At 47.3% G+C, this 14,732-nt stretch overlaps 6 protein-coding genes and 1 non-coding gene across 7 annotated transcripts; 2 read left to right on the forward strand and 5 right to left on the reverse strand.

Annotated features, from left to right (window-relative positions):
* Positions 1-97: 97 nt before the first annotated feature.
* Positions 98-168, reverse strand: TSTA_066990. The gene has a single exon. It is a non-coding gene; the product is annotated as a tRNA-Gly (tRNA).
* Positions 169-269: 101 nt separating this feature from the next.
* On the forward strand, positions 270-1,792 carry TSTA_067000 (U1 small nuclear ribonucleoprotein, putative). The gene is made up of 3 exons (XM_002340604.1): positions 270-384; positions 501-807; positions 878-1,792. Exons 1-3 carry the CDS (start codon positions 334-336, stop codon positions 1,282-1,284), a joined length of 765 nt encoding a protein of 254 aa, XP_002340645.1. The 5' UTR covers positions 270-333; the 3' UTR covers positions 1,285-1,792.
* Positions 1,793-2,066: 274 nt separating this feature from the next.
* TSTA_067010 (uncharacterized protein) lies at positions 2,067-2,846 on the reverse strand (the record flags this gene model as incomplete). The annotated part of the gene is made up of 3 exons (XM_002340605.1): positions 2,067-2,294; positions 2,356-2,624; positions 2,669-2,846. The coding sequence occupies 3 exons, from the start codon at positions 2,844-2,846 to the stop codon at positions 2,067-2,069; spliced, it is 675 nt and encodes a 224-aa protein (XP_002340646.1).
* Positions 2,847-2,928: 82 nt separating this feature from the next.
* On the reverse strand, positions 2,929-3,716 carry TSTA_067020 (uncharacterized protein; the record flags this gene model as incomplete). Its single annotated transcript, XM_002340606.1, has 2 exons — positions 3,203-3,716; positions 2,929-3,144 (listed from the first exon to the last, which is right to left on the reverse strand). The coding sequence occupies exons 1-2, from the start codon at positions 3,476-3,478 to the stop codon at positions 2,929-2,931; spliced, it is 492 nt and encodes a 163-aa protein (XP_002340647.1). The 5' UTR covers positions 3,479-3,716.
* Positions 3,717-3,750: 34 nt separating this feature from the next.
* TSTA_067030 (vacuolar ATP synthase subunit D, putative) lies at positions 3,751-5,406 on the reverse strand. The gene is made up of 8 exons (XM_002340607.1): positions 5,338-5,406; positions 5,172-5,284; positions 5,102-5,112; positions 4,718-5,043; positions 4,617-4,665; positions 4,554-4,563; positions 4,453-4,493; positions 3,751-4,401 (listed from the first exon to the last, which is right to left on the reverse strand). Exons 1-8 carry the CDS (start codon positions 5,350-5,352, stop codon positions 4,166-4,168), a joined length of 801 nt encoding a protein of 266 aa, XP_002340648.1. The 5' UTR covers positions 5,353-5,406; the 3' UTR covers positions 3,751-4,165.
* Positions 5,407-5,674: 268 nt separating this feature from the next.
* TSTA_067040 (DNA repair and transcription protein (Xab2), putative) lies at positions 5,675-8,505 on the forward strand (the record flags this gene model as incomplete). Its single annotated transcript, XM_002340608.1, has 5 exons — positions 5,675-5,764; positions 5,823-5,939; positions 5,988-6,041; positions 6,108-8,119; positions 8,176-8,505. The coding sequence occupies 5 exons, from the start codon at positions 5,675-5,677 to the stop codon at positions 8,459-8,461; spliced, it is 2,559 nt and encodes an 852-aa protein (XP_002340649.1). The 3' UTR covers positions 8,462-8,505.
* A 275-nt stretch (positions 8,506-8,780) lies between these two features.
* On the reverse strand, positions 8,781-14,223 carry TSTA_067050 (guanine nucleotide exchange factor (Gea2), putative; the record flags this gene model as incomplete). Its single annotated transcript, XM_002340609.1, has 6 exons — positions 8,781-9,522; positions 9,586-9,968; positions 10,039-10,145; positions 10,194-10,582; positions 10,634-10,982; positions 11,039-14,223. The coding sequence occupies 6 exons, from the start codon at positions 14,221-14,223 to the stop codon at positions 9,211-9,213; spliced, it is 4,725 nt and encodes a 1,574-aa protein (XP_002340650.1). The 3' UTR covers positions 8,781-9,210.
* Positions 14,224-14,732: the final 509 nt, after the last annotated feature.

Consider the following 14,732-nt stretch of genomic DNA (forward strand, 5'->3'; position numbering starts at 1 on the left):
TATCAAGTTTAATTTCAATAATAAAAAGAAAGAAAATAAGAATCCTCAAACGAATACCTGAAATTGTAAAACTAATAGACAAAAAAGAAAGGTGCTTTGCATCATCCGTGAATCGAACACGGGCCTCGTCGATGGCAACGACGAATTCTACCACTAGACCAATGATGCTTGTTGAAAAGGATTGGGATCTTTTGCTCTATAGCCTCTTTCCCATGCTCACTTCAGCACCTTAATCAGATACTCCGTAATGATCTGTCTGTCGGAATATCACGAACCTCAAGAGCTGTCTGAGTCCGAAATTTCCGGAAATACTTGCGACTTCCCACAAACATCATGGCAGCAGCAGCTGCATCGGGCTCTGGGATCCCTCCCAATCCTACGTATGTCCCATTTTTCCATCTGTTGACATGCTCACTTACTGATTTGTTTTTCTGTAGGGTTTATGTGAGTTGTGGAGCTCCACGAATCTCCGTGTTGGATTCTAACTGTCTCTTGTCTAGGTACATAATTTAGAAGAGCGCGTCAAAATCGATGAATTAAAAGAAGCCCTCACCGCAATTTTCTCTGAGTATGGCACGATACTCGAGATTGTCGCAAAGAAGAATTTGAAGGCAAAGGGACAAGCTTTCATCGTGTTCGACAATGTCGAGTCTGCACAGCGAGCAATCGAGGAAGTCAACGGGTTCGACCTACTAGGAAAACCTATGCATCTTGACTTTGCGAAGACGAGGAGTGACGCAACAGTTCTACGGGAAGCTGGTTCAGAGGAGTTGGAGGCTCATAAGAGAAAGAGATTGGCGGAGAAGGGTTGGTCCATCCAAGCATTTTGGTACTTTTATCTCGTGAATACGTTGCTGATATCCCGTTGTTTCTTTAGAGCGAAAGCATGCCCAAGAGGCGCTTGAAGCGCAAAAGAAACTGAAACGACCTGCCGGTGTGGTACCTGTACCAGCCGAGGCTGGAAGGCCAGCAAAGGCAGCTCGTGGGACTGGCCTCAAGCCGACCAGTGCAGCAACTACCGCAGTTATACCAGACGAATATCTACCTCCGAACAAGATTCTCTTCTTACGAGAGTTACCAGAAGATGCCGACTCTGATATGCTTGCCGGTATATTCGGTCGGTTTGAGGGTTTCCGTGAAGTGCGTCTGGTGCCAGGCCGCAAGGGTATCGCTTTCGTTGAATATGAAAACGAGGCCGGAGCAATCAGTGCGAAAGAAGCGACATCTGGAATGCCAATGGGGCCTAATGCAAAGCCTATTCGTGTGACATACCAGCGACAATGAGGCTATTTTATGCATGATTTCGACTTTTGCGTGGCGTTCTCTGGTTATTCTATGAAGGTATCTGTTTTATATTTACCGAGGAGGTCTTTTTTGTGGTGATGAATATGTGCCTTGAATACCTAGTAGCTCTACGTACCATATTCCGGCCCGGCCTTTCTTGTTAGCGGCCGCTTTAGTGAGTTAGGCTCACTGAGTGAATTGTAGCCGGGGGTGACAGGGACAGGAGTAGGAAGATTGGTTTTTCCAGCAACAGGGATGTGACATGCGCGAAAGACTGCGCTAATGTGTTGTTGATAAGTGGGAAAAGCCTCGCGCGTTCCTTCACTTCTTTCATTTTCCCCCAATGACAAGTCATCTTAGTTGTCTGAATACCTTCAGATTGAGCTCTCACACCCAGCTTAAGCTGACTGAGCTACTCAGTGAGTGTTACTGATTAGCTAGTGCATCTATTTAACCTTGGAAGCACTTTATCTAGTTCATATAATACCTAGGCCTTGTTGGTTCCTTGAAATTACTTTTCTATAGTCCTGATCATAACCCTGGTTTATAAGGTGCTTTGTTTTCCATTAACCATGAATTGGCTGTTGAGAAACAGTGAGAAACGGCGAGGAATTGGTGCGGGACCCGTAATTCAGTGTATTGTTGTCTGTCTACTGAGGTGTAAGGATTCTTAGCATCCAAGAATGGATAGGTCGCCATACATACTGGTTGCAAATGTCACAGATCTGTATCCTCCCACACCTGTTTTCTCCTATTGATCGATTCCCATTAGACAACTGGATTTACACAGCTGATTCCTCTATCCTCTTCCTACGCACATCAATATTCTTGCTGTCCTTGACTCCCTGATTGTATGCGTGCCAATTCCGTATCTCTCTGCTTCGAACTGACTGGTGGTGAAGCTTCACACTTTTGCCTTTGAGGTACTCTTCTGCGATCTTGCCGGCTGTGGCGCGAAAGGTGATGAGTTGCATGTGTGAAGCCCATTTGAACTCCGGTTCCAGCTCCCCCTGTCTTCATCTCAGTAGGAACAGCCGGCGTCTGCTCTCGCTCCGGTAGTGAAGAAGACACAGTATTTAGGGGAACCGGGGAGGGCCGTGTTGACGAAGATAGTCTAAACGAGACTTCGGATGACGGGGACCCAGGCTTGATAAGCTTGCTAATCTCTTCGTCTAAACCTCCGAACGGGTTCAAGTCGTCTTCGTCTTCCACTTTGAAGTCGGGTTCGACGCCATCATCGCCACTATCTTCAATTTCCTCATCCAAGGAGCTGGGGGCGTCGAGAAATTTGCAGTCTTCATTTGTTTCCGGAATCGAAGATGTCCTAATGACGAGATCATCTGGAAGCGGGGAAAAGGCGCGGCTGCCGTTAATATCAACGTACCATCGGGATATGTTGGTATTTCGGGGGGAAGGGATACGTTTGGAGTCTCGGACAATGGGGCTGAACGGTCTAACTCCGCCTGTCTCTCAGCTTCCTCGTGCTTCACCTTGGCCGTGATAGCGTCATTCTCCGCTTTCTTTGCATGGAATTCCTCATCATCTGTCTCTTTCTTTGCCATTCTGTACAGCCCTTCGGAAACACCCAAAGAGTAGCTATTCTTGTCACCTACACCCCTATCAGGCCTAGCCCATTCTGCAATTCTACCCCGTCTCGAACGACATGGCAGTAGCGACCGTATTTTCTGCGATGCCGCAGAAAGTCCAGTCCACAGACGAGTATGTGCCAGTTGAATATGACTTGCAGTCAAAGAAGCGTTCCATGGCGGCGCTAATGGTATTGACATAGCTCTGCTGCTGCACAGAGTTGAACGGATCCCCGTCGACGCGTTGAATTGATACAACACTCAGCCCAGCATACTGCGCCTAAGTAGAAGGCGGCTCGTGAGTAAGGATCTCCGCTTGCGATATGTTGTACTGTCCCATCAACCGCGACGCCAAGTGAAGTGCTGCTTTTTCTTTCGCTTCTAGCGTACTGGGGTGGTTTTGCACCCTGAAGGCATTTCTTGGTCCGCTGAACTATCGCGTCACTGATATCGGCTATTGAAGAACTGACTCTGATGGTGCCTGTTTCTGCGGGTTCCTTGACTGATGCCTTGTATAGTGGCAGAGGAATCTTTAAAGGGGCCGTGGGGCCTCCGTTTGTATGGATGTCACCTTCTCCCCCGTTCTCATCCGAAGTTCTCTTGACCATCTTGGACGTGGAAAAAGGACGAAGGCGTCCGTAAAGTTGAGCACAAAGAGTCCAGAAGAGTTATAAAGGACGCGATCAAGTAGGGGCTGGGACTGTAGGCACCCATCACAACGACCAGTCTTAGGCTGTCGACAAGGATGTGCTGGAACGTGTCAGATTATCCCCATCATTTATGCCTCAATTTGCCCCTTATGAGAGATCGCAAATCACCTTACCAAAATGTCTAGATTAAAAATCATGTACACAGACGGACAGAGAGAAGTCAATACACACAAAACTTGCTAGTCGCTTTTCTTTCACCGTCATACGAAGTCTGGCATTCCATATTCTTTAGGTACTACGTATTCAGGATTGAACCTGGAGTAAACAGAATATAGCTTGCACAGCCCACATACTATCCTGATGTTCGATTGCTTACCCTTCCCCCCATTAGGGGCCTATTTTTGACAAGTAAGGCGACCAAATGCGAAGCCTTATTTAAGACTCATTGATCTAAATGTGCTTGGTTCTACTCACTGAGTAAAAGCGGCGAGGGGGTGAGTGGGAAAGAGAGGGAAAGCCAAGGAGTGTGAAAGATAATCATCGATACGATGAAATATAAACTCGTGAATATAAATGAAAACAACCTAGACAAGCGCCGTGAATGTGAATCCGAGTAAAATGGCTACATGAGCTCAAAATGAACCGTTAAAAGATGACATCCTCGTCCTCTTGTCCGAGCACATCGCTTGGAGCTTGCTCCTCTGTCGCTGTAACAGCAACGTCGCCCTTCGACTCTTCTGCTTTCGCCTGCTGAGCTTCTTGTTGTCGCTTTGCAAGGATTTCGGCATCCTGGGCGGCCGTGTCCCTTTGCTTCTTATTCGACACTTTCTTCAATCGGTAGAATTCCTCGCGATCAAGTTCGTCCAACTCCGAGTTGATATCTAGATCTGGTTAGCTACGTTTGGAATTAGAGCATAGGAGATTCCACCGACATTTTATAGTGTTCTCCGTACGGGGAATGATAACGTGTTCGCTGTGACATGTTAGAATCAGGCCCAGAATCAAGTCTGATACGTCCTCAGAAAATTCTTACATAGCATTTACTAGATAAAAGATTAGCACTATGTTAAGCTCGCATACTGAGTAGTGTACATACCTCTTCTGTTCACCACCTTGATGACCTCATCTAAAATGACAAATGCAGTCTGTTGCATAATTAGATTCCGTACTGGTCGACCATCATTTTAGCAAACTCACTTGTAAGCTGGCAAGCTCGACAAGAGTTTCTACTGCCCGTGCATATGTCTCTCGTGATCGCTGCACTTGCTGTCCACCCTTGCCGAGACCGGTCAAGCCAAAGTCGTTTGCATTCTCTGCGATAACACTCTCGAACTGCGGGAGCAGCACTCCGGACACGTTCTCTTGCTTTGTTCGGACCCGGAAGCGAGCTGACTTCGCCGACTCTTGGATCTGAAAACCGATATCTCCTCCAACGGCATATGTAACTTCAGCTAGAGAGAAAGCTGCAATCTGCATAACACGGCCCATCTTCCTCTTTGCTTCGTCGATTCGTCTCGTGATCTCTATGTCCGATTAGCTGCAATGCGGGGATATGCTTAGTTTCAACTGAAGAATGCATACCGCGAAATCGTCTGTGGAGAGAGTACTTGTTAGTAATTATCATACTATGTAGACAGACAAGGATGAGTACTTGGTTAATGCTTCGCTCTTTCTCTTTAGCAAACTATGGCCGGTTTCCGCACCCTTGAGCTTGCTCTTCATCAACCCGAGCGACTGGCGGGTCGGAAAGACAGCTTCACGACCCTGAGATGGATCAGCATCTTAACCCAAGATTTTTGCTAGAGTATTTTACTCACCACTGCGCCAGACATTGTTGCGGATCAATTAGATACCTGTTTCCTAGTTGACCTAGACAACACGTTGATATCGATGCTGTCTGTACGATGACGGATGAATTGATATGCGGAAGCTCGGGCCCCTGCACTCTCATTGGACACATGTGCCAGGCATCATTAAGGCGCCAAGGTCAAAGTGACGCCAACGCTGTTGGTCAACCACGTGATCTCCAATCTCACTTCAAGAAGTTGCAGGACCTGTCCGATACAAGAAATTCGAGAATTCCACTCCGTCCAAGCATCGTCCGCCTTTCGCTACATCGATCGCGTGGCGGTCTTTCCCGTGAGCCTGGCAAACATGCCAGGAGCCTTATTGCCTCCTAGATCGCAGCGATATCACGCACAGATGGAGCGAACATCAGCGGCAGAGCCAGATCTCTACCTGATCGTGAGTATCAATCCCAGTATTGACCGCGCCCAAGAGAGAGTAATTAATTTTCTTTCAGTCTAATGAGGACACCATCTATGAGCAAGATTTGTTGCGAGATCCTGGCAGTATCAAGCCATGGCTGTCCTATATCGAGTACAAGCGCCAAAATGGGACGCTTTATGAGCAGTCTTTTGTAGGTATCTCTGTCAAAATTGGTCTTCATTACTGACTGATAATGTAGATTATGGAGCGCGCCTGCAAGGAACTACCCCGATCTTACAAATTGTGGAAAATGGTATGTCTGACACTTCTGTCCGGTAACTTTTCTTCGAAAGAGTATGTTTACTAACACTTCGTCTAGTATCTAGAGTTCAGGATTAACCATCTCCGTGGTCGCAATCCTGCCATACATCGTGCGGAATATCAGAAAGTGAATGCGCTATTCGAACGAGCCCTTGTGCTTCTCAACAAGATGCCGCGGATATGGGAGATGTTTCTCTCTTTCCTGCTGAAGCAGCCCCTCGTCACTTATACTCGTCGCTCCTTTGATCGCGCTCTCCGTGCCTTGCCAATCACCCAGCACAACCGTATCTGGAAGCTCTTCAAGTCGTTTGCCAGCTCCGTTTCCGGATTGACTGCAGTGCAAATATGGCGGAGGTACATGCAAGTTCACCCTGAAAACGCGGAGGACTACATAGATCTGCTTGTGGACCAGGGACATTTCACTTCAGCCATCAAGAAGTACATGGAAATTCTTAATGATTCAGGTTTTCAGTCAAAGCAAGGAAAAAGCCATTTCCAACTATGGACTGAGATGGTTGAGCTTCTAGTGAACAAGGCAAAGTACATTGATACGCAGGGAAGCGGAGGAATTGACGTTAACGCCATCATTCGGAGCGGTACTCTTCGATTCCCTGACCAACGAGGCAGACTATGGGTGGGTCTAGCAACGTACTGGATCACTAAGGGCAACTTCGAGAAAGCTAGAGATATCTTTGAAGAGGGTATAACTAGCGTCATGACCGTCCGGGACTTCACCATGATCTTTGACTCTTATGTCGAATTCGAGGAGTCTATAACTGGAACACTCATGGACCAGGCGGCGGCTCGTTTGAAGAAAGGCAAGGTTGACGAAGATGCAGACTTCGATCTTGATCTGCGTCTGTTGAGGTTCGAACAGTTGATGGATAGGCGCCCTTTCCTTGTGAATGATGTTCTCCTCCGACAGAATCCGAACAACGTTGTGGAATGGGAGAAGCGAGTGGGACTGTGGAGAGACAATGCCACCGAAGTCGTCAATACTTACACCGCTGCCATAGCTGCTATCAATCCCAAGAAGGCTCATGGAAAGTTTCATGAACTATGGGTTAACTACGCGAAATTCTATGAGAAGGGAGGAGATATCGGTACAGCACGAATCATCTTTGACAAGGCGGTTAAAGTGCCTTTCAAGACAGTAGCAGAATTGGCGGAGACTTGGTGTGAATGGGCCGAGATGGAACTTCGTAATGAGAATTTCGATAGAGCTGTCAGTATCATGGCTAAAGCAACCCAAGCTCCGAAGCGGTCAACAGTGGACTATTTTGACGAAACTCTATCGCCTCAGCAACGTGTACACAAGAGCTGGAAACTTTGGAGTTTCTATGTGGACCTTGTTGAGAGTGTTGGCACTCTTGATGAAACTAGGAAGATCTACGATCGGATCTTCGAGCTTCGAATCGCTACACCACAGACCGTTGTCAACTACGCCAATCTTTTGGAAGAAAACAAGTACTTTGAGGAGTCATACAAAGTGTACGAGCGTGGACTGGACTTGTTCAGTTACCCTGTGGCATTCGAGCTTTGGAACTTGTACCTAACGAAAGCGGTGGATCGAAAGATGAGTATTGAACGGCTCCGGGATCTTTTCGAACAAGCACTGGATGGTTGTCCTCCTAAATTCGCCAAGGTCTTGTACCTCATGTATGGCAACTTAGAAGAAGAGCGTGGTCTTGCCAGACACGCTATGCGTATCTATGAACGTGCCACTCGAGCAGTATCGGACGAAGATCGATTCGAAATGTTCAATTTCTACATAACTAAATCCGCATCCAACTTTGGTTTGACATCGACCCGCCCGATCTACGAACGTGCCATTGCTGCATTGCCGGACAGCGAAGCCAAGGATATGTGTTTGAAGTTTGCTGAGATGGAACGACGTCTTGGAGAGATTGATCGTGCACGTGCTATCTATGGCCATGCCTCCCAATTCTGCGACCCGCGCACCAATGCAGGCTTCTGGCAGAAATGGGAAGCATTCGAAGTGCAGCACGGTAACGAAGATACCTTCAAGGAGATGTTACGAATCAAGCGAAGTGTCCAAGCTCAGTACAAGTAAGTCCCACCCCTTCCTTCGTTTTATTTGTTCATTTGACTAACCAGAATCACAGCACGGACGTCAACTTCATCGCTTCCCAGGCTATCGCCCGCAGTCAGCAACAGCGCGCACAGAATGGCGAGACAGACGGTAAGGGAGAAAGAGAAGAAGAAGATCAAGAACGTGCAGATGCAATGGCAGCATTGGAACGTCAAGCTCGAGCCCCCGTCGGCTTCGTCGCTGCCAGCACCGGACCAGAAGGTGGGAACCGGCCTTCGGCTGCGGCTACTACTGCGCCACCAGCAAACGTTAATCCGGATGCTATTGATCTCAATGATGACGAGGATATGGAAGACTAGCCGTTTCTTCTAGAAGCGAGCTTTGTCTTGTAAAACAGTACCATCTGCTGAAAGCCACGAACTACCATCGAGATTGCTACTGGGCCCACAGCTGGTTATCATAATCCTTCCTATCTTCAATACTTGCCCCAATCTCATTTTGTTACACTATTTTCTGCATACTGGATATCGGCGTCATTTTCACAATCGGCTTTAGTCTGTCAGGACATGAAAGTCCCTAACCCATTCTACCATCCTGTCTCGCTAGAATTTCATTTGTCTGATATGTAGCTAGCTATCCCTCGGAACGCAAGTATTTATCGACAATTCTAGGCACAATATCGAAAAAGAATTCCATTTACGTATCGTAGATAATTTGTGAGTATCATTATGTAACAAAGAATGATTCGAGACAGATTGTAGAAATACATAATAGTTGTCGATTTTTTGTCTCTTTCAGAAATGGCAAAAGAAAGGAAAGAGGGACACGCTGATATTTTGATCGAGAAAAAAAGTAGACAACTCATAGTACAAGAAACATGATGCAATGGGTGTATATGGGATAAGGTGACGAGAGTCCAGGATATTAGTAAAGAAAAAGAACAAGAAGAAAAAGGATGGAAACTTCAAGGAGAATGGATGTTTTGAGTATATCCCAATCCAATGCGTATGATTTTCATTATTTACAAACATTTCGTTAGCCCTGAATATGATTCAGGGAGGAGAGTAATAACTTTCTGGTCCGAAAAAGCGGCATGATTGAGCAAGGTTCAATCTACATCAGCTGGACTTGGTGATGGTGATGTCTGCTCCTGTTTTTCATTCGACTCGCTGCCGTTAGATGGTGTGGAAGTCTGACCGTTTTCTTCATTCTCTTTGCTGGGCGCGGTTGACACATCCTTTCGAGATTCAGAGACCGGGAATAATTCATTGAAGAGATTGGGTAGGAAACGGTCAAGGCGTCTCTTGGTCTCGGTCCAAATCTTCTGCTTGTTTTCGTCGGTGGAAGGGGGTGGACTGAGATGACCGCTGTCCGCCATGACTAGAAGTATATTCTTGATACTTTCGGGAATTGCTTCTTCCTGTATGATCAATTACTAATTAGTATCTGACTTGGAGGGAAGGAAATGAGATATATTGCTTACCAGACTCTCGCCTTGGCCACTATTCATCATCCGGTCTAGGATGTCCAATATCTTCAGCCATAGATCGAGCATACCACCAGAGTTGGATAGCTGGTCCAGATATCGCAGGAATATTTTGCACACAAGTGTGGCAGCCTGAACGCGAGTCTCGCTCATTCCTATGGGGTCCGAATGGTATACTTCAGGTTTTAGCAGACGTAATATGAGAGGGAATAGGACCTCTTCGAATATCGATGTCCATTTGTCGTCATTTTCAGAAGCAAATTCCAGAGACACGAGAGAACGCTGAAGGGTTGAAACGGCTTGATGTCGGATATCCCGACAAGGGTTGGTACATTGCATCGTCAAGGATCGGAAGATTGGAGACCAGTAGGCAGCCCAAGCTGTAAGCATGTTAGTACAATCTTAGACATGCCTATTCTGCAGTAAAATTGGGTCGAAGTTTTCACTCACCTTCACTCCTTTCCAGATGAGACTGTTGGATCAAGCTGGGCGTGCGGCTGGTCATCTGATAGATGATATCAATCGCATGGATACCTCTTAGTACCGTATCGTTTTCACTAATTCTGTTAGTCATTAACCAGATCAAAGCAGACGGCGAAACATACGTTGGCTTTTCAGGCTTAGCGCCTCTTGACCGACGAGCATTGGCGTCTCGCCTACGCTCTTCAGCAGCTCCTATACTTCCAGCACTTGCAAAGTCATTCGCAAGCGCAACAGCTGCTTCATAGTTATCAGACGAAATTGCCGGCGGGGTACTCTCAATAATGCCTTTGAGAATCTCGTAAACAATGGGAGCGGATGTATTTTGTGGGCGCAGACGTTGTAAGATGGACCAAAAATCAGGCGATATGATTATTTCCCTCCTCAACAATTCTGATTCAGCAATGCATCGTGATAGACTGTTAAGCACTGGTGTTGCTGACATCTCCAGAATATCTTGGTCAAAACTGGAAATAGCATGTAAGATTACTGGCACTCGCATAAATGGTTGATCCTAGAACATGTGAGCTAAACTCGTATCTCAGTTTTCGAGGACACAACTTACATAGCTAAGCCGGAGGAGATTGAGCAGATAGTATAAAACTCGTGAAACTATGAGGGGATGAACATTCCTTGCATCTCGGACGATGCCTTGTAGAGAACCGGCCAAATTTTCGCCAACGGATTCTATGGTTTCTGCATCCCGAAGAGCTAGAGCAGTAGCCAACTCTAAGGTATACAGCATGCCAGGATTGTAGCCAGGCGATGTCAAGTCGCTCTTGACACTAGCAGGTCGGGGTCCTGCCGACGATGGGCGCTCGGTCTTAACCACAATAACGGCGGAGGCATTCTCTTCCGGTAGTTCCAATAGCAGAGCATCAACAAGGTTGGACAATGAAGATTGAGGGAGTGATCTATTTAGCGGAAGTTAGCGCGGAGAACATTGTAAAGAGATATGAATGTAACGTACTTGAGGTTATTTAGCATATCGTTGATTCTGCAAGCGTCTATGCAGTCGATCGTGCAAAGAGTATTATCGAGCTCTTCATCTGACGGTTCTGGCGGGTCATCTGCAGCATAACTTGACAGATACGAAGTGAAGGCTGACAGTAAACCTGTCTCCCCTCGAGAGTCACGTTCGACGACTTGTGATGGAGGCTGGAGGGGGATCGGCGTAATGTCAAAACTGGAGATAAGGTTATCCGCGAATGGTGGAATGAGCGCATTGATAAATAGGTTGTGCAGAATGCGAATGACATATTTCCAGCTTTCTGAAACGGTAGCCTCGTTGCCAGTCAAGACTCGGAAGAGAACCACAGTTGCCAACTGAGCCCTAAAATCTCGGCCAAACTTGACAGCCAGCTCGCTGACCATGACTGTTTTCTTGCCCACCTGGACCTCAGTATTGAGAGTAGTGCTCGGCGGGGTTTCCGTGGCCAGTGTGCTAATTGAGGCAAGACAGTAAATGATCCGGTCGAGAGCTTCTGTAAGACCGTATTTGGCTGCAATTTGGGCGCATTGGTCGAAACCTTGGACCACTCTCGAGAACACCGCATCATCAGATGCGGACATGAAGACGTACGAAAGAGTGGCAACGATAGGTCGCCAAGTAGCGGCGAACATTTCAGTGTCATAAATGTTGGTGTCACACATTATCAACTCTCCGGCAGCTGGGGTCTTCATCAACATCTCTCGCCAGGCAAAATCAAATGCATGTTTGTTCTCATGTTCATCCGGAAGAATAATCTCGTTCTGCTTTATGGAATCATAGATGTTTTGTAATTCATCTTGATCAAAGTCCTTGCCGCCGTTGACTCCCCTGAGGTTCCTTGCAAAATCCACGCAAGTCATGCGGTCTGCATTCTTCACATTGGGATTGTATAGGTTTGTGTTGAGCATAATGATGCCGTATATTAAAACAAACAGAGCATCTTTGTCGGCAATTCCCTCAGGTTGTGCCTTTGCCATGTATATCTCAGAGAAAAATGTCACTATCCTTTCGATCAATGGAGATTCACCCGGTAGTCGAAACGAGCCTAGAAGTTCACGTAAAGCCTCGACGACGGTCTTGCCAGCAAAGTCAAACAAATTTATAAAGGCTGCTAATAATTTTTCATTTTGCTTCTTAGCGATGAACTCTCCGAGAATCTTCTTTGAGATACGGGTGGTACCCTTCAAGAAGCGAGCGACAAGTTCAGGATCCTCGGGATTCTCAATAATACCCTGGGAAGCAAGATACGCAATCCCCGATTTTGGGTCTTCGTTGAACTTAGTGGCGCCTCGTACGATGACTTTCTTCCTCTGACGTTGACTTTTCAGTTTCTCCGGGTCTGGATAACCCTCATATTGAGGTTCGTCATCAAGCCTATCGGCGATGAATTGTATATAGCCGAGAAGCGAATCGAGGCAGAGAGGCGGCACGTTCGTAGTGCTCCAGGTAGCTGAGTCCGGAAATGCGTTTCGAGAAAGCAATCCCACTAGGTCCTCACAAAGATCTGCCCGGTCTACCTCACTGTCGTAATTCACAAATAACTCCACCATGAATCCGGGCATACGAGCCAAGACACCAATGCTTTCCACCATAGCCTCTCGAGCTTCGGGCTTCCTGGAACCGCCCTCTAATCCTAGTTTTTGCCTGTCCTTCACTGGAACGGGCGTTGAGCGGCCGCTGCTAGTTTGTGATGGGGAGGGTTTGACGAGTTTTGGCGCCTGAGGAACGCCCTCGTATAGCGATGGGTTGATGCCAGGCTCCCTTGGAATATCGACTCGAGGATGAAGACAGGCAACAAGGTATGACAAATATAATTCTTGTTGCAGTTTCAATACTGAACGGCAAGTTGAGAGCAACGTTCCAGCCACCCTGAGTGAAGCATTGAGAATTGCCATGTTCTCTGAACGTACTAGCTGAAAGAGATGACGGCATAGATCATCTTCGGCAAGTGCTGCAAGAGTAGGATGACGGGAAACGGAAGGACCAGCGACCTCGAGTGCGACGTCGATTATTCGTAGAGCCATGACCCGCATGGTATCAGTATGCTGTGGGTTATGGGGATCTAAGAGGTCGATTAGGACACGGAATAATTCTCGTATTGAGAGTATGCCATATGGTCGCACTTCAGCCGCATCCGATTCCTCATTTTCAGTTGCCGATGCTGCCGACGTATCGCCGTTCGCTGTGAGATTAGGGTCGTCATTACTTGCACGTTCCTTCTCTTCCTTCTCGGGCAGTATAGTGTCCGATCCCATTGTTGACGGATGCTGGGGTATGACTGTATCTCCATCCACAGAAGGGTCCATCTTCAGATTGGCGGTATCGTCCTCGGTCTGCCGTTGCTGATTCTGCGCATCGTCACCGACTTCCTCAATGTCGATTGCCGATAACCTCACGAATATCACCTGACACATATTGATCATGGAAATTTCGGCCGATCGACGCAGTAATTCTGATAGACGGTTCTGGCAGCACATGCTCAATCCCGTTTCCATCATCTCACAGACGCTCTCATCTCCAAGAAGCTCGCCTTCCGGTCGTGACAACATTCCTTCCATTAATTTCAGTATTCTCAACAGGACGACCTCGTCGGCAACGGTATCGCTCGCCTCAAAGCGGCAATGTGTAATTGCGGCCGATAGAAGTTGCATGGCCACCGAGATTCGGGGAGAGTGACGGTTGAGTATATCGTAAGCGAGAAACTTGGTGACTGCGACCAGCGCGAGGGAGGTGATTGGCGCGGACGTAGACGAAGAGCGAATGACCTGTAAGAAAGGATGTAGCAGTGCAGGAGCGTCAAAGGTTCGGATATCTCTGCACGACTTTAAATCGCTTCGCAACCGAGTGAAGGCGGATATCAATGGATTGTCTTGAATGCTCTTCCCTTTCTTGCCCCTCAACCCCCATCGATTGGCCAGCACATAATCCCCATCTGCTGCCTGTGACTTATCGCTCTTGCTCGCGATGCTATTCCTCGAACTCGGGAGGGGGGAGGCTGTCATATCGCGGTCGCTTCCTTTGGTCGAGCCGCTGCCGCCCAAAATGGCAGCAACGGAGGAGTGAGCCCAGCGGGCGTGTTTTCGCATGGCCGAGGTGACGGTGATGCATTCTGTTGTCACCAGGGACACAGGGTCCACCGATATGGGCAGAGTATACTCCGACATCATGGAGGCAATCGGTGGAGGGGCGAAGCATAGACGACATGGGAATCACGAATCTGCCATCTGTTACTTTTGAGTCTTTAGCTCCGCCGTGCCCGCATAGCTCCCGTTTGGGTTTAGCTTAGTTTCCATTCCCTATTTTCTCTGAGACAGCATATCCCTATGATAAATATTTTTGCATCTATATTGCTAATTCTCAACCATGTATTCGATATAGTTATGTATTATATTACCTTAGAAGCGAAGGTGTATTGGCTGTCGTGGTGCCAGCTGCTATGGCCGACTACAACAGTCCCTTACATGGTGGGACACTATTGTATGAGCCATCGAAAGAGAGCATCTTGAAGCAATAATTAGGCTGTCAAGAAGAGCGGTCAAACCCATTCAGGAACAACTCTTTGTTGGATCCAATGGTGCCCTTTCTCTTTGCATTCCTCTTATCGACCAGATTGGCCCAATTATATCCTGAAGAACTCGGCCAATCGTGTAGTGGATCTATAGGATTTACAGAC

Source organism: Talaromyces stipitatus, genomic scaffold (assembly GCF_000003125.1).
Source record: "Talaromyces stipitatus ATCC 10500 scf_1105507295523 genomic scaffold, whole genome shotgun sequence".
Taxonomy (NCBI): Eukaryota; Fungi; Ascomycota; class Eurotiomycetes; order Eurotiales; family Trichocomaceae; genus Talaromyces; species Talaromyces stipitatus.